This window comes from Glycine max, chromosome 17 (genome assembly GCF_000004515.6).
Source record: "Glycine max cultivar Williams 82 chromosome 17, Glycine_max_v4.0, whole genome shotgun sequence".
Lineage (NCBI taxonomy): Eukaryota > Viridiplantae > Streptophyta > Magnoliopsida > Fabales > Fabaceae > Glycine > Glycine max.
The window spans coordinates 24,577,936-24,596,707 of record NC_038253.2 but is presented as its reverse complement, the minus strand read 5'-3'; the positions used below and the strand labels follow the sequence as shown (position 1 = coordinate 24,596,707).

The following is an 18,772-nucleotide window of genomic DNA, read 5'->3' as shown; positions in this document are numbered from 1 at the left end:
GAGAAAAGAAAAAGGAAAAAAAAGACTGGAAGAAATAAGTCAAGATGAAAGAGAGAAAATAAGAGGGGAAGAAAGACGAAAAATAATGAAAGAAATGAAAAGAGAAAAACATGCCTCCTATAATAGTCATGACTCTTGCAAGAGTTTAAGTGAAGAACTTAGCGACTATTATAAAGGGTGGCATAGGTCACATACTAAAAATCACTCCCAAAGAAGAGAAAAGGATAGAAGGCCTCAAGAGGTTAACATTAGTCTCCCATATTTCCATGGAAAAGATAATGTTGAGGCCTACCTAGATTAGGAAATAAAGGTTGAATAACTCTTTGCTTGTCATCATTTTAGTGAAGAGAGAAAAGTTACATTGGCTACCCTTAGCTTTCAAGGGTATTCCCTCTATTGGTGGACTTCCTTTGTTAGGGAAAGAAGGATTCATGGGGATCTTCTAGTAGAGTATTTGAATGATCTTAAGAGTGCCCTTAGGAAGAAGCACATTCCATCCTACTATGAAAGGGAGCTTATGGACAAGCTCCAAAGGCTTAGAAAAGGGAGTATGAGTGTGGAAGAATATAGACAACAAATGGAACTACTCCTTTTAAGAGTTGGACTTAGGGAGAAGGAAAGAACAAGCATAACTAGGTTCCTTGGTGGCCTTAATATGGAAGTAAGGGACAAGGTTGAACTCCTTCCATATAGGGACCTAGATGAGCTAGTCCAACTTTGTATAAGATTGGAGCAACAACTTAAAAGAAAGTCTTCTTCAAAATCTTATGGCTTTCACTCTTATCCAAGGAAGGACCAAGCCCAAGGAATTTTAGGGGCTGCACCTTCAAAACCCAAGGAAGATAACAGTAAGACCATAGAGAAATCCACCCCTAAGACTAGTTCCCAAGCAAAGACTAGCAACATTAAATTATTCAAATGTCTTGGGAGAGGTCACATTGCCTCTTAATGCCCCCGCAAAGAAAACCATGATTATGAGGGGTCAAGACATTTATAGTAGTGGAGAGGAGACTACTTCTTCCCCTTCCTCTAGTGGAAGTGAAGATGAAGTAAGGGGTGAAGAGTCTAGTGAGGAAGTCTACCCCCATGAAGAAGGTGGCCTCCTATGGTTAGAAGGCTCATTGGAGGCCAATCTTGTGATCTATCTGAATCTCAAAGACAGAACATCTTTCATACAAGATGCAAAATTTTAGATAAATCTTGTTCTCTCATTGTGGATAGTGGATCTTGTTGCAATTGTTATAGCACAAGATTAGTTTCCAAGTTGTACCTCACTATCATTTCCCACCCAAAACCTTAAAAAATTCGGTGGCTCAATGAGCATGGAGAAATAAGAGCTAACCAATAATTAAAGGTAACTTTCTCCATTGGGACATATAAAGATGAAGTTAATTGTGATATAGTTCCCATGGAGGCATGGCATATTCTCTTAGGAAGACCATGGCAATTTGATAGGAAGATCATTTACAATGACTTAACTAATGAGATTACCCTCACCCATCTTGGCACTAAATTTGTGTTGCATCCTTAAACACCTTCACAGGTACCTAAAGATCAAGTACAAAAAATCTCAAATAGGATGAGGAAAAGAATAGAAAAAGAAAAGAAGAATAAACTTTAATGGTTAAGGAGGAGTGTAAGGAGGTAAGTGTCTAATCCAAGAGGTTAGCTAAGAAGGAAAGTCATTTTTCAATAAAGACAAACATTAAAGAAACTTTCCTTCTTAGACAACCTCCGCATCTTCTCATTTGTAAAAGGACACTTGTTAGCACTGCCATACCTCTTGAGCCTAAGGTTCTTCCTCAAGTAAAGGAGTTGTTGGATGAAGGTTTGGTTCTTAAGAGCTTAAATCCTTGTGCTTTGTTGGTCTCCAAAATAGATATTATTGGGCACCAAATCCTTAAGATAGGTGGTATGATGAATGTGTTGAGTGTTGCAACCCTCTTTTGTAAAATCACCCATGCACCCAACATCTTCATGGTTCGTATACATAGGAACTCATTAGGTAGGTTTGTTCTTATTTTTGGTTTCAATACAAACCTACGTGCTCGTATGAGACACCTTAGGTTTGTCGTACTTTTTGGTAGGAGTACTTAACATGAAAATACAGAAAAATGTATGTTTTATTGCATTACTGTCCTTAATTTTTTTAAATAGTGATCAATGGGTTCCCACGTACCCTAAGAGAATAAAGGTCATCCCTGAGGGCTCACTCCATCGAGTATAAGGGAAATTTGGGGCTTCTATGACTTAACAAACTTGTACAAAAGATTTGTGCCATATTTTTCTATACTTGTAGCACCACTCATTGAGTTGGTGAGGAACCATGTTCCCTCATGGGAAGATGCCCAAGAAAGGAGTTTTCAGACCTTATCCTACTCTAACATACCCAACACCACTAATATGTATGTTTTTAATCTTTTTACAAGTGTTGAGGGAGGAAGCCCAAAGTTTCAAGAACCTATGGATTTGAGGTCAAATACTTTTCTGGGGGAATGATGCAATCCTACCCCTCAAGGGCATTGGATAGAAGACTCCAAGAAAATTGGGTCAGAGATGCAGGAGAAGGTCCTAGAGTTCTCATGAGTCTTAGGGCAGATTTTGAGCTCATGGGCTAAGTATGAGTCCACTTATCTTTGTACATATTAGATTAGGGTTTCATTATTTTTGGGCCTTGTATTTAGGGCTCCATAGTGTAGGGAGGATACCCTAGTAATGTAAAATTTTTCAGCCCTAGTATTTTAAGACACCTAGACTAATTTTTGTATTAGGGGTAGTTTTCTAAATTCACATGCATTAAGTGCACTATTTGATATGTGTGTTGGGAGAGAAATTTAATTAAATTGTGAGAAGTCCAATCTAATTAAATTTCGGACCATCCTAAGGGGGAGGTGAGCATTTGGTTGCTACACCTCATTGTCACATCATATAGTCACACTTTGTGCATGTTCTTCATGCTTTACATGCCTCATGACACCTAAGCACACTTAGTGGAGAATCTTGAACTTGATCTTGGATTAGTGGACTGAACCATAGCTGAAATTCACTAATCATAATTAGTGAAATTTTGGCTCCAAATTTGCCTCCACAAATTCAAATTCAACTGAAATTTGAATAGAAATTCAAATTTGTGTGACACTTAGGCTATAAATAGAGGTCTTATGTGTGCATTTTTTAAACTTTGATCATTTGAGAAATTAGGCTTCAAAGTTCAGACCTCATTTGAGGCATAAATTTCGTGCCACCCTCTCTCCCTCTCCTTCCACTCATCTCCTACCTTCAAGCTCTTATCCATGGCTTCCTACGGTAGTGAGCTTGTTCTTGACTCATCTTCTCCTTGAAGTGGCATCTCCAATCACCTTTCCTCCTTCTCTATTCCGCTGCCATTTATCTTCAAGAAGCAAAGGACTTCATTGATGAAGAAGATCCAAGATCTACAAGCTCTACATGTAGCTACATCACAAGTCTTGGGTGCTCTTCTGTGGGATATGAAGCTACACGGGTGATTGGCTCATTTTTAGTGGACACTTATAACAAGGGCCTCGAATTTAATAACTTTTCATGGAACAAAGGTATGAAACGTGAGATCTAGGACCACAAACATATATACATATTATAATTTGTGGCACTATCCACCTAATTATTGCTTTCTAGTTTCTACTTTTTATGTTAACAATATTATAAAATTAGGTTGAACCATACACTTTTCTTAATGTCAATTGTGTCGGCAAGTATACTACTGACACAACTGACATTATCCATATAACTTGATTTGTGCAAAGAGAATAAAGGTAATTTGTATTGAGTGGACTATTAAAACTTTTGGCAAGTGTACCAATTGTCGTTGTAGGTTTCACATTTATAAAAGAGTTCGCCTCCACTGGGACTCGAGTTTACTTAATTCATTCGGATAAAGGTTATCAGTTCAAATAGTTATGTACAAATTTAATCGAATGTCATTGGTTTTGGTTTGATTAACTAAAGACAACTTAAAGTAAAAAAATAGTGAAAATAACGAAATCATGGGAATAACAGAAATATGGAAATAACAGAATTTAGTGCATCGGAAATACATAAATTATGGAAATAATAATAATGACTTAAATTAACTCAATAAAACATAGGATTGGATTTCATCATTCATACCTTTAGTATCCTGATAAGATTAACATCTAAGAATCATTTTCCAACATTATTGATGCACACATTAAGTTATCCCAAGTCGATCCCTCACACTTGGAACCTAAGAATATTTACTAAATATTGATCCCTCGCATATGCAGTAAATACCCCAGCATTACAATTGTATTCTCGTGCTTTTTGCAATCAAAACGTTATGCTCTATTCCTAGCAATGTAACGTAAAGAGTAAAATCATTCAGTTCAAATTCTAAAATTACTTTCCAATCTCACTTAAAATCCAATTTCATGACACTAGTGATCAAATAGAATCAAGCATTACGAGTAGAGTGAAATTACCAATAATGAGTAGAAAAGATTCATACGCATATAATATTAAAAGAGATACATAAGGGTACAAAGATTACATCCAATCCTTAAGAAAAACTAACCAATCATTGCGCAGAGCACAAGATTAACAAGAGAAATAACGAATGAAGTGATTCACAGTCACAACTCTGCAGCACCTCGGCTCCACTTTTCCTTTTCTCCTTCTTCTTCTGTGTTTTTCTCTGGTATTTGCTTTAGTTGGAAGGATCTTTAACTTTCTAAACAGGGCTATTTATAGAAAAGAGCCAAGAGGTGCTGAGAAATTCGCCCAAGCGAGCTGTAGCTCGCCTAGGCGAATTTGTGACTTACTGCTGAAGGCACCAATTCGCCCAGGCAAGATGTAGCTCGCCTAGGCGAGTTGATTGCTTATGGCTGAAGAAATCTTATTAGCCCAGGTGAGCTGGATGCTAGCTTGAGCGAGTGGATGTCTTAAATCTTGAAAAAATGACAATTTTGTCCTTCCTTTTGACTTTGTTTCTGGATCTAACAAACAACCATCAAAACCTACAAAATCATGGATAAATCTTTCATATTTAAACAAAAAAACATTAGTAAATGTACAATATATATAAAACAACTAGATTTAATGGTAGTTTATAAGAAAACTATTACAATCGAAAGATAAGTGCTAACATTTTAATCTAAAAAATAACTTAAATATGACACTTATCATGGACAAGATATTTTTTAAGAGTTAAAATGAAGCACTAGATGTTTAGGGAATTTTAAAATTGTAGAGTTATGTTTAATTAGCTTAGGTTATAGATGATTTTATGTATTGAGATTATTGTTTCATTACTTTAAGCCATTTCTTTTATTTGATAGTAATTATTCAATAATAATTTGAATATAATATTTTATACTGTCTGAATTGATTTCTTTTTCAATTTGCAGGTATGGGTTAATTAAGAAAATAGACAAAATATTTTTTAAAAAATACAAAAACATTGATTCTCATAAAAATCGATGTTGTTTTTAAATTTTTTGTATATTTCTTACTATACAACATTAGTTTTCATAAAAACTGATATCGTATTGTATATTTTAACATTGATTTTTTCATAACTGATGTTAACGTTTATATTTTTAATGTCGATAGTTTTAACATCGATTCAAAATTGATATTGAATGTCCAAAGTAACCCATATTAAAAGTATTTTTTTCTAGTAATGATATCTTGTGCTTTTATGCTAGCCTTTTATCGTTGATTTTTGGTTACTTGGATGGTGTCATTTATTTGAATGCATGAATTCTGTTTGCATTGACCTCCATGATTCTCTAGCCCTCGTTAGGAGTTTTTTTTTTTTTTTAATTTGTACCCAATGCATAGCAAGTATATTGAGTACCATTCTGCATCAAGTGCATGGTGATTCACTTTATGGGATTGAATTGGTTTATCCTTAATAATTACTTACATTTGGAATAGCGTGTTTACTTTGAAGATGGAGGCATAAGGCATCTAAAACAAAACTACTTTGGATTCGATTATTAGAAAATTTATTTCACACTAATTAAAAATAGGTTGATTACCAATAATTAATGACACTAATCCCAACTAAAAATAAGTTATTAGAATTAAAAATCCTTATTAAATAAAATATATTTTAGAGATAAACACAATGAAGTGAAATTAATTGAAATTTATTTATATTTAAATTTAAAATTAAATATATATTTTTTTTCTTCTTATATTTAAATCCGGAGAAAATAACTCATATAATATGATTTAGCATTTAATTTTTTATAAGCCTAAAATTTCATAAATAAAAAAAATGCTCATTAATTTCCATAAGAATAATTCTGTCTTCTTTTTTTTGGTGAACAAGAATAATTGAATCCCTAACGCAACATAACTTCCCCTGCCGCATAAAAACTCATAATGCGTGGACCAGCAGCTAATTAAATTAATAAAAACCAATGCCAACATATTGTGATTTTTGCTTTCCCAGTTTTCCCAGGTGAAACCATCCTTTAACAAGAATAGGAGCATGGACAAACCTCAGATATACCACCTGTGCCAAAAATATTACCATACACCCTTTAACTATTTTCCTTATCTCAACATTTGTGACTCCCTCCAAACAAAACCATCTCTCTGCCATTACCCTTCAATAACACGTGAATATCCTCATATAATTGCAAAATACGCTTTGCAACTTAACTTGATTCGTAACCTAATAAGGCTAGCTCCACATGGGCATGCAATATCTAAAAATCATGTGGTCATACTATAATTAAAAAAAAGTTATTGTGTATATGAAAGAATAATAGCTTTAATTCTTTTGGTCTAAGCCATACTTTTCAAAAGTTATGATAAATGAAAAACACTATTACAGTACCTCTAATTTTATTAGCAGCCTCACATCACCTTGTGATTTGTCCCCACTAGTTTATATATATATATATATATATATATATATATATATATATATATATATTGCACTAGTTTAATTTATAGCACAAATTAAGACAACGACGGCATAAACTATTTGAGTTGTGGTTTTAACGCGAAAGAATACGATCTAGCTCAGAATATTGAGTGATATGATAACAGGAAAAAAGATGAAGTTAGAATAATAATTAATAATAAAAAAAGAAAGCAAACTTGCCAGTCATACTTTTGGGGGTGAGAGTTGAGACGAGTAAACCGGCTTTTTTAAACACGACTACGTTACCTACTTTTTTTTTGTTTAGGGTCGGTGCTTGTCCCAATCAATCCCCATTACTTTAACCAGAACTTAATCATTTTAATTTGCTCAAACCCTAGTTGTATCTTTGCCCTTGATACATTCCATTGCTGCATAAGTCACATGAAGGTGCAGCAAAATGCCTTTAATGCTTTTCCAAAAGTAAAAGTTTGCACATCTTTGTTTGTTGGGTGGCTGCTGTAATTTAGTGGCACGACACTTTCTTAGATTTGTACCCATTGTATGTTGTTGCTTCCCCACTCTCACTTTGTTATCACACAACAAGCGGGTGAACTTTTGCATGATTGAGCTTTTGATTGCCAACTGTGGTAAATATGGCTCCTAATGGATCTTGGCACCAAAATGCTTCATTAAATATTGCTTTATAATTTCTTGACATGCCATATGTTCCAAAAGAGGGAAAACTAAAGATAAAGCATGTGCTTCTTACTTGTGTATCTCTTTTTTTTTTAATTATTTATTTATGTTAGCCTACTTTGGTCATTTGAATTCATTACGAGTTGCCATGGAACATTTGGATCAACCGGTACACAAAATTGTTCTGCTTAGTTAAGGGACACGAGTTTAAATTTTAAATATATAGTTATGCGTAAATACTTAGAAAGATAATTTTACTCATTATAGTAGTTTGATCTATCTTATTCAAGTAAGATTATCTTTCATAAACAAAATGTAATCTTACAAAAAATATTATATGTTATGAAAAATTTAATTATTGATTTTCAAATGTAAATAATTAAAGTTTTAATATATAATTATGTCAAATACTCGAATAAATAATTTTAACGTTTATAATAATTTTATTTACGATTTTGGTTCAAATAAGATTGTGTTTCGTAAACAATATATGTGATTTTATACAAAGTATATATTGCCAAAAATTTAACATAGCATGATGTGTACTTGGTCTAAAAGTAACCTAAGTTTTCTCCTAATTCATATTTCTATATAGTACGTACTATCATGGCAGGTTGTCCATTGCTTTAAACCACACTTCTAACTATTATATATTGACTTTTTTATTTAGATAAAAAATAAAGTAATTAATTTCTTAGTATTTTATGATAAATAATTTTGGCCCATGAATATTTCTTTTACACGTAAATCTTCAATTCATACATTTACATAAATTAGAATATATTTTTGTAAATAATAAAGATACAAAAAACGCATGATTCTCAGTAGACTGGAATCTGCATTCTTCCCACTTTCTCAAGGGCTCAACACACGTGACAAATCTGGACCATTTTGCGAATTTCATGCTACTACGTTTTGACATCATGTGCCGTCCAGTTTTATTGTTTGATTCCTTTTTCTTTAAAAGATTAATGCTGGAAGTCTGGAATCAAATTATTTCTCATTTGTCTCTGTTCTTTTACTGTTTTTAGAAATAAAAACAAACATATTTACAAAATAAAAAATTAAGAAGTTATTCTTTCTTAACTTGCGAAATATTGTTGTGTATGTAAATAAGTTGAGAATCACTTAAAATAATTTATCATTAGTTGATAGTATAAAAAAAAATTAAATTAAAAATATTATACATTAATAGTGTATGAAAATTGAAATCTTTTTTATTTAAAGATTATTTTTAAATTAAAAAAATAATGAAATAAAAATCACAAAAAATTTCATAAGAAAATTCTATTTATAAAATCACTTACACAATTTTTTTATAACTAATAGAAAAAAACAATAAATATATAAAAAATAATTTGGTGGAAAGTATAGAGAATAAATAGTATATACATTAACAACGTAGAAGATTTTAAACTTTTATTCAATCATGAACTGCCATATATTATAATTTTTCTTCAGAATAACTAATTTTAAAATCATGTCAACAATAATTTTTGACTAATCGATCATATAAATTAAATTGTTTACACTAGCTATATATTTTCAGGAATTAAATTCAAATTTAAGTTATAAAACTATTTTGTAAAAGATGTGAGCAAGAAAAATGCAAGTCTAAATATTAAGAATTAATTATTTTTCATGTATGGTAAGAAAAAATTTCATACTATTAATGAATGAAAATAATTTAATATATAATTTTAAAATAATTATCATATTAAGAAATTTATAATAATATATAATTGAATCACACTATTAATTTTTTTAATCAAGAAAATCTTCTGAGTTGCCAAAGGCACAATGCACTTGTCATGCTTAGGAACTTTCTTTTTTTCTATTTATACCCATCAAACAGCTTCTCTTATTCCCTTTTCTCTCTCCCTCTACTCTCCCCACCTCTTTCTCATTTTTCGGCCATGGAGTCCAAGTGGGGCGCCGCCGCCACCAGCATCATAGCGGCAAACTTCGACGACTTCAAGTGGATCGCCTCCATGTTCTATCCCGACGTTGCAAACGACAACGTCAAGCCATGCAAGCTCGATCCTTTCACCGACGAAGCTTTCCAAAACCTGGTTAGTAGTGCACGCTCTCTCACTCTCACACACCAACACATACAGAAACTACTATTCTTCTTCTTCTTCGCTCACGTTGTTGTTGTTTTAAGTTGTAACCTTTGTTCTTCTTCCAATATCGCTGTTTATTTGGTTAAGCACTTTGCCCTAATAGCACAGCTTGTACACAACGCTTCCTTAAATAACAAACAAAAAGAATAAGTAGTGCTTGCATAGCTTAAATGGTTTTTTTATATTAATTAATTAAAGATGATTTTTTTATTGTTTTTATGGAGTAAAAAAATTTAATAGATAAAAAATAAATTCTAACAATAATTATTAACTATTATTATTAATAATTATTGGACAAAATTTAGATATAGTTTTTTCTTACACTAAAAATATTCTGAAATCATTTGTCAGAGAGACTAATTTAGTCAATACGTAGAAATTATCAAAATAAATATTTTGTTCTCTTTTAACAAAGTATTTTTTTTATATACATGATAAATAAATAAAACATAAAAAATTCAATTATCTATCAACAATCTCAAACTTCGTTCATAATTCTTGAATCAAAAACTGAAATTTCATCTTAATAATCTATCTTCAAATTTGATACAAACTGGAATCAATAACGTTAAAAATATATATAGAATTGGATCTAAGTTGTACCTATAAATATTTCCCCCTTGATTTTCTTTTCTGTAGCTAACTAATTGAGAAAATAGTCTTTAATTTTTGTGAAAAGAAACGATGTTGATGAAAGGACATGAAACCTGGTACGACGAGGAGTATGAATTATTATTTTGTGTACTCAAAATTTAACACTGAAAAAGAAAATTTATAGACGCTGTCCGTGTAGCGGAACTTATAACGTTTGGGAAATTGGCTCAACTAAAAGGCAAAATGAAAAAATCAATTAATTTGACTCAAACATTAATGTGTTGAAATTAAAGTTAAATTATTTGAATATTATTTGAGTTTAATTTTTATTAAAAATAATTATTAATCAAATTATATTTACTTTTTTGTTAAACTTTAGATTAATCAAAATTTATTTTCTTTAATAAACAGAAGGATTAAAAAAAAAGTCAAATCAAAATGGTAAAGGCCACGTCAGCGGGAGTTGTTTTGTGAACACAAGACATGCTGCTTCATCATCATCATTATTATTATTATTATTATTATTATTATTATTATTATTAGCTTTTCTTTCAGAACTCGTGGGAACGCAGTACTTCAGTTCAGTTCAGGGTCTATCTAGGTCTACGCATTTTTTTTTCCTTTATGTATTTTCAATATTTTAATTTGGCACGCTGCAATATGGATGGAGTATGGACCCGTTAATTGAAAATTGAAACGAAGAACTGTTAGTCCCGTGTCTTTATTTTGTTTTATTTTATCTATTTATTCACTTTTACAAGAATTGTACTTTTATTTATCTCTCTATCTAGAGAGTTCAGCACAATATTGGTCATTGTCTTTTTAATTTTATGTTTAGCCCTTAGTTAATTTTTAAATTGGATACAAAATTATGATTGGCACAAAACTAGTGTGTTTGATTTGGTGGTAGAAAATTATGGTAGGTACAAAATTATGATTAGTTCATCGCATATAACAAATAATAATATTGAAATGTTATTCATGTATTTGAGTTGCTTTTCTCAGTAAAAAAAATATTTATAAATTCACGAATGACTATTTTCAAGAAAATAACTAGAGAGATGGTTTAAAAGAAACATAACAAATATGACGAAAGATCGAATTTGACTAATGGTGATATTGCCAATTAATTTCACTAAATACAAGAGCACATATCACGAATGATTTAAGGATAATTTCTCTATAAGTTCTATAGATTAACTTTGATCCACTTTTCTAATAACATATTTCAGATACAGAAAATTTCGGTTTCTCTTTCTCTATCCGCTAAAGAGGAAAAGAATAAAACAAAGCGATATGCGTCTTTCCTTTATCGTTTCATAAATAAAATCTCGAACCTTTAATAGCTTTTCATACTTGTACTTGTAAATATGAAATTTTCCAACTGGTTAAATAGCTAGAAAGCATTAAACCTTCCTTGCTATTATAGATACATACTAGATAGACGTCGACATAGATATCCATTTTGACACTGATGTATACGCCGTTTGAAGAAAAAAGAGAGAAGAAACAAATTAATAAATATAATGAGTGATGTGATATTGAAAATAAAGAAATAAAGATAAATGTAAAATGAGTGTAAAAATAAGATATTTTATGGCTTGCTTTAATTTTCTTCTCACTTTTTATTTTTGAAAATTGTTTTCTAAAATAATTTCAAACTACATGACAATTAAATTCTCATCCTAAATCTACTTATTTTTTTAAAAAAATTAAACAAGTGTTATAAAAACCAAAAAACGGAAATTACAGATTATCTTATTTTATTTTATCTTGTTGAACCTTTCCCTGAATTCTACACTCTTCTATATAATTGTACCACTCTCCACTAAGCAACTGTCTTTAGTTGCATTTTAAAAACTAAAAATAATTTTTGAAAATAAAATACTTATATTTATTTCCTCCACGAATTGTATCCACTAGGTGCTTTGCCAATTGCTTCTGAGAGAATAACACATTTATTTAGTCATCCTGATAGCCCACGATCTAAATGGGTCCCTTGATAAGGCTTTTGGGTGGTGGAGGTGGAGTGTTTTGTTTCTTCCTTGTTTAGCCAATCTTTGGTTTATACCTTTTGCATGTTAAAAACAACAAACAATATTCATACACAAATGCACACAATAATTTATTTAACAATTTATTTCTTCTCTCTCACTTATTGTATAATTTGTTGTAAAATGTTATACAAATAACAATATTTCTTATAAGAAAAATCTATTAATTAGAGTTAAGGATAGAAAGGGTAAAAGATGGTGTGGCAATGAAGGGAAGCCTTCAAGAAGCTACTAGTGCTAAATAACTTTATAGAATTAAATTGATGTGACAAAATAAAACATGGAGCTTATGTAGGCATTGATAATTGCATGCAGGAGGCAGTAACCGCATCTTCAACATGTGGTGGAGTAACAGAAGATACCCTTGTCCACTCCCAAAACCTCACTCCCATTCAATCCACTATCTCTGCAACTATTGATTCTCTGTCTTCCATTTGTGGTAACCGTAATACCCTATTTTTTTTTTTATTAACAATAATCGTAATCACTCCATTCGAATTAATCACACTTAATACTTTATTTAGTATGCATACAAAGTTTTCATCACCTACACAAAATTTTGATAGTGTCAACACCATTAGGGGAAATAAAACTGAATCGAATTAAAATAGATTTTATAATTTTTATTTAAGCTATGACACTAATTTTTCGCTGGTATTTTTTTCTCTTGATTGCATAGAGGGTCAGCTAGTTACAGGTTCAAAAAAATATGATATATAAAAATAATTTAGTGATTATTTTTTAGAGATTTCTTTTAAAAATATAAGCTAATAAATTTATGTTTACTTGTAATAATAAAAATTAATTTAAAAAGAAACAGTCAGAAACTATTAAAATAGCTTATGATTTAATTAATTAAAGTTTAAAAAATTTCAGCTTCTGGTTATTTTAAAAAGTTGAAATAAACATATTAAAAATTAAAAAGGTGATTATTTTTAAAATAGAATTATTCTTAAATAAAAACATGTAACATATGAGCCTAAAAAATTGTTCCTAATTAAAACTCATTCATGTTAAATAGCATTGTTGTGGGTTACATAATTATTGTGCCCTTTTCTATTTTACATATAAAATCTGTCTCCTGTTCTACAGTATGATCAATTATTTGAAGTTGAAATAATGGAACACGTGCTGTATTTTTGGGGAGTGTTTTTGGTACAAAATAATGGAAGCATATATTATTATTATTATTATTATTATTATTATTATAGGTCATAGAAAACATAGTTTATGAATATATATATATATATATATATATATATATATATATATATATATATATATATATATATATATATATATATAGTTGAACATTAATGATTGAATTGCTTAATTTGCAGTTGGGAGCCCATTGTCTGCTAATAAACCAAACGCGAGAGATAATCAAGTAAAAGGGGCCACCACCACTACAAGTGGTTCCTCACGTGAGCCATCTGATGAGGATGATGAAGCAGGTCCTTGTGAACAAAGCACAAACGCTATTGATGTGAAGCGCCTAAGAAGGTACATATATTTATATCTATATCTTAAGCATTTGAAGCTAATGATTAATAATAAGAAAGTGTTGAATATTTTATTATAATGAGCATCATATATATATAAATCTTTATGCTGATGATTTAAGTGATTATATATATCATGATTTTTCAGGAAGGTTTCTAATCGAGAGTCTGCAAGGAGGTCCAGGAGGAGAAAACAAGCCCATTTGGCTGACCTGGAGTGGCAAGTAATTTATCTAGCTAACAACTCTTTTCTTTGTTTTCACACTTCCTCCTTTTACAGCCTTATTTTCTTACTTCTTTTTCTCTTATCACTTCATTCATCACTTTCTGTCTGTCCAAAAGAAAAAACAAAAAACAAAAATCCACACATTTCTCACGCGCTCTCTCTTCCCTCTCTTATCTCTTTTCTCCATTAGGTATATATATATATAACCTGATCAAAAGAGAAATGCTAAACATATTCGATTACACTATTTTAAACACTCTATGTTATTAATTGAAATTTATTTAGCAATATTTTGTAGATATTACTTCTTATATGATAATCTTCATTTATGATTTATAAGCTTTACTTAATACAATAGAGATTAGAGCTAGAGTATATTAAAAAGTAAAAAGAATGTATAAGAAAAAAAATGTTACTAGCACCTTCTAAAAGATGTCAAGCATTTTTTCCCTTTATCTAAATATTGTACTTCTCTTTCTTCAGGTAGAACAGATGTAGAAGGGGGTAAGCTAGTCCTTGCCCTTCTTTCTCAATGTTTTTTATTAAAAAAAAAAAACTTATATGCGTTTACTCTAATTTCTTATATAAATAATATATCATTATAATTTATTAAAAGAATAATGTACATTAAAGTTTTTTTTTTCTGTCTTCCTTATAGACCCGTCATTTTTATTTTAGAAATTTAATCATGTAGATCTTTGATAATGGCACTGGTAACCATTTTTTTTTGGTATAGTAATTCAATTTCCATTGGGAATTTTTTAATTTTCTTTCTCAGGTCGAACGGTTGAGACTTGAAAACGCAAACCTATTTAAGCAGCTTACAGATGCCAGCCAACAATTTCGTGAAGCTGATACAAATAATCGAGTCCTAAAATCAGATGTCGAAGCTTTGAGAGCTAAGGTATAAAGTCCTTTAGTGTACATGAGCAACATGGTATAGGGAAGACTAGTAGCACATGAAAGAAAAATAACATTTTTAATGAGTCAGTCCTTTTAATAAAGAATTAATTAAAGCATGCTAATCTCGATCACATTTTTAGAGTTTAATTCTTATATATTGTTAGTAAAAAAAATTACACCATTAAGCAATAAATAAATTCCAAAAGATATGATATTTTTTTGTTATTATATTATTGGTATAAAGTATTTATTGATTTTATTAATAATTAATATTTACAGGAGTTACTCTAAACAATTTGTTAGCTAGGGATAGATATGACGGTTAAGTTATTTAATGTAAAAATTGACCAATTTATTATATATGAAAATTTATGATTAATTAGATGATAGTGGTTTATCAATGTATGTAATATTTTATTTTTTAGTTAGAGGAACTTATAATAAGGTAGCTAAAAAATGAGATAGAAAAAACGTGAAGAAAGAAAGGATGAGGAAAGTCACGGATTCAACTCTTTGTAACTGATATTTTTAATAAAAATTAATAAATTAATATTTATCGATAAAAAAATAACAGTGAAATCAATGATTTCAATTCACTTTCTAATTAAAGAAGTTGTTTCCTTCATTTAATTAGGTGAAATTAGCTGAGGATATGATCACTCGTGGCACACTCACCCCTACCAACAACCAGATTCTTCAAAATCAGAGTCCACTAAACACCCCACCTCAACTCAACACGAATAATTTACGCCGCATGGGATATGTTTCGCCAACCTTCACCGTCCATGGGAATGATGCTACTGCTTCATATGGTGGTGGAATCACAGTTAGTGGACAAAATTCACCGCTTGGTGGGCTTGGAAACTTGGATAATATTCCATGCAGCGATTTCAATAGTGGAGTCAATAGCGATAATGCTGTGAGCTCTATGACTAGCATGTGGCCTTAATTAACTTGACGTAATTTTTATGGGTGATGTTAGGTGCACTCAGTATTTTTTGAAAATGTCAAAACTGCCCTCCGCTATCTTCTTCTTTTAAAAGCTGTTTTTTTTTGTGTGTGCAAAAATGTTAGCGCAGTGTTTCTTTCGTACGAATCAAGTTGATCCACAAGGTTGATACGGATCAAGTTGATCCATATCTTGATATTAAGCATACAGATTAACTTGATCCGTAAAAGCCTTACGGATCAACTTGATCCGTAAGCTTATAGAAAATTTCAACGGTGCAGCACCAACAGAAGAAGAATACGCAAAGTCGAGGTGAAGACCACCACCACCATGCTGCCAATAATGTTGAAGAAGAACGCGCAAAAGAAGACAAAGGGCAGTCGCGGATGGAAAACGAAACGAAAGAGACAAGGTGCGTAAGGAAGAAAAAGTGCTGGGTGCACTAATATTTTTAAAAATATGTCAGGGGTATTTCAGTCTTTTTCCCTTAAGTGTTGGGTGCACCAGCAATAATGCTGGTTGCACCTAGCATCACCCAATTTTTATTACACCTCATCTTGTAGTAGTGTCCAGTTAGATATAATATTATGTATGCCTTAATTTATTAGATTTGTATTTAGGTTATATTGTGGAAAATAACAAAGGGCTTTCTACATGTCAGATCCCGTCTAGAATACTTAGCATGGTTTGTGTTAAATAGTTTCTTTCTTTTTCTTTTTTTTTTTTTTTTGCTTAATTTGCATGTACTACTAAAAAAATATTTTCCACAATGGTTATTGGACACATTCGACGATGATTTTGAACTATCTTTGTAATCAATGTCATGAAAATTCAATACTTTTCATGATAGTTTGTAAACCGTCTTAGAAGGTCAGATTCTACATTAGTTTCATAACAAATCGTCTTCATATCTTTAATTTTTATTTAAAATAATATTAAAAAAATTCAACATTTAAGGACAATTTTTACGCGAAAATCGTCTTTAAATGCAATTTTTTAAGACGTTTTTCTCATAAAAAATGTCTTAGAATGTTAAATTTTTTCCTTAAATAATATTAAAGAAGTCAGTGTTTAAAGATGATTTTTCGCGAAAATCATCTTACAAAACTCTAGCTTACGATTTTCCTATAAAAACCATCTTAAAATCTAGTGTTTTCTAAGACAATTTTTACGAGAAAATCGTGTTAGATAACACTAGCTTCTAAAATGGGTTTCTTGAGAAAATTGATGTCAATAATTTTTTTATGATTATATTGTGTGGCTGTATCATTGTTTCCAATGCCCAAAATGCATAGAAGACCAAGGACAACATCTAGAACATTTCCCAAGTCCTGGTAAATGACTAGGCTATCAAAATACAAACTCAAGAAGTTATCATCTAACATTTGACCTTCCAAATTATAATATTCAATAAAAGAAAATATATTACAATTAATATGCACTAAGAATCTTCTCATTGGCTACATTTTCTTTTGAAAAGAAAAATACAAAGAAAAACCATAAACCATAGCACAAGTAGTAGTCAAGTACACACATTATCCAATCTCCAACACTGTTGAAATTTGAAAACAATGTGCTTCAAAAATTCGAACCCAACAACTCTATACATAATAGACATTACTCGCATGCTCCGTGGTGAAATCTCCAAAGCTTGTCGAAATTGTTCAAATCCCTTCATGTAGAAAGGCTCACAATTTAGACATATCTTTAATAAATAGAAACAATTGAACACTAATGAAGCAACTTCATCATATATTTGTTAGATACATAACACTTTCATATTTTTCAAGTATGGATTTAGAGACAATAATTTATATCGTCTTATGCACTTCCTAGGTGCTCTAATCTGATAAAACTACGAAAGAAATAAACATAATTCCTTCCATTAACCAGTAGAAAACACTTCCTATAGTGAGGCTATAAGACTATACTAAATTGAAATTTCAAAGACCCATATAATGCTAACTAAAGCCCCACAATCCATCCATTAGTTTGTATTGACAGATAAAATTGTACAATTGAAGAACTTCTGCTTAGAATACCTATATATACGGCAGAAGCTCAACCAAGTGAGAAGTCAGTTATAACTGTCTGACAATGATAGTTATAACTGACTATAACAAAAAGCAAAAAATTGGCAAGGCAAAAACAACAGCTATCGAGAAGAGTTATTCTCTCACAAGAAGTTTAGTTATTCCTCAATCCAGAAAATCAGATTGTATTAAACTATTATATGGGAATTCTGCAGTAGGAGAACACAATTTTGATCTACATTTTTCAAAGTCCAACACCCCTTTGATACGATGTTGAAATTATAGGGTTTAGATAACGAAGGAATGAAAAAGAGGAATAAGCTATAATGAATTATGTGAGATTTGAATGATATGAAGTGTGTAAAGTACATAGTAATACCCATTTAGTATTTATACTAATAATTGCCAAGTGGAGAGTGTTCAGTAAACTTTAAAAGCTAGCTAGTTAGGTAAGATTAAGAATGCACAATTGTCGTCAAGTTTTTCAGCTATTGGATAAGAGAATTGCACCAGTGTTGTAACACCCTGACATATATATATATATATATATATATATATATATATATATATATATATATATATATATATATATATATATATATATTATTGGTAATTATGTTTGATGTTTGATTATATTTGTTGTGTTATTTTATCCGTAATTATTTTCAAGGAGGTGAGTTTAGTTATTAAAAAGGGTGTTAGTAGTTAAAACGTTAGCTTCTCATAGAAGCCTCTCGAGAAAGCTTCTCAAAGAAGCCATGAGGAAGCTTCTCGAGGAAGCCTCTTAATGAAGCTTCTCAAGGAAGCTACATGAA

General features: G+C 30.7%; 1 protein-coding gene across 1 annotated transcript; it reads left to right on the top strand.

The window, feature by feature from the left end:
• The first annotated feature begins 9,437 nt into the window (after positions 1 to 9,437).
• LOC100776831 (basic leucine zipper 9) lies at positions 9,438 to 16,579 on the top strand. Its single transcript, XM_006600975.4, has 6 exons — positions 9,438 to 9,645; positions 12,660 to 12,783; positions 13,685 to 13,847; positions 13,995 to 14,070; positions 14,851 to 14,976; positions 15,610 to 16,579. The coding sequence occupies exons 1-6, from the start codon at positions 9,490 to 9,492 to the stop codon at positions 15,922 to 15,924; spliced, it is 960 nt and encodes a 319-aa protein (XP_006601038.1). The 5' UTR covers positions 9,438 to 9,489; the 3' UTR covers positions 15,925 to 16,579.
• Positions 16,580 to 18,772: the final 2,193 nt, after the last annotated feature.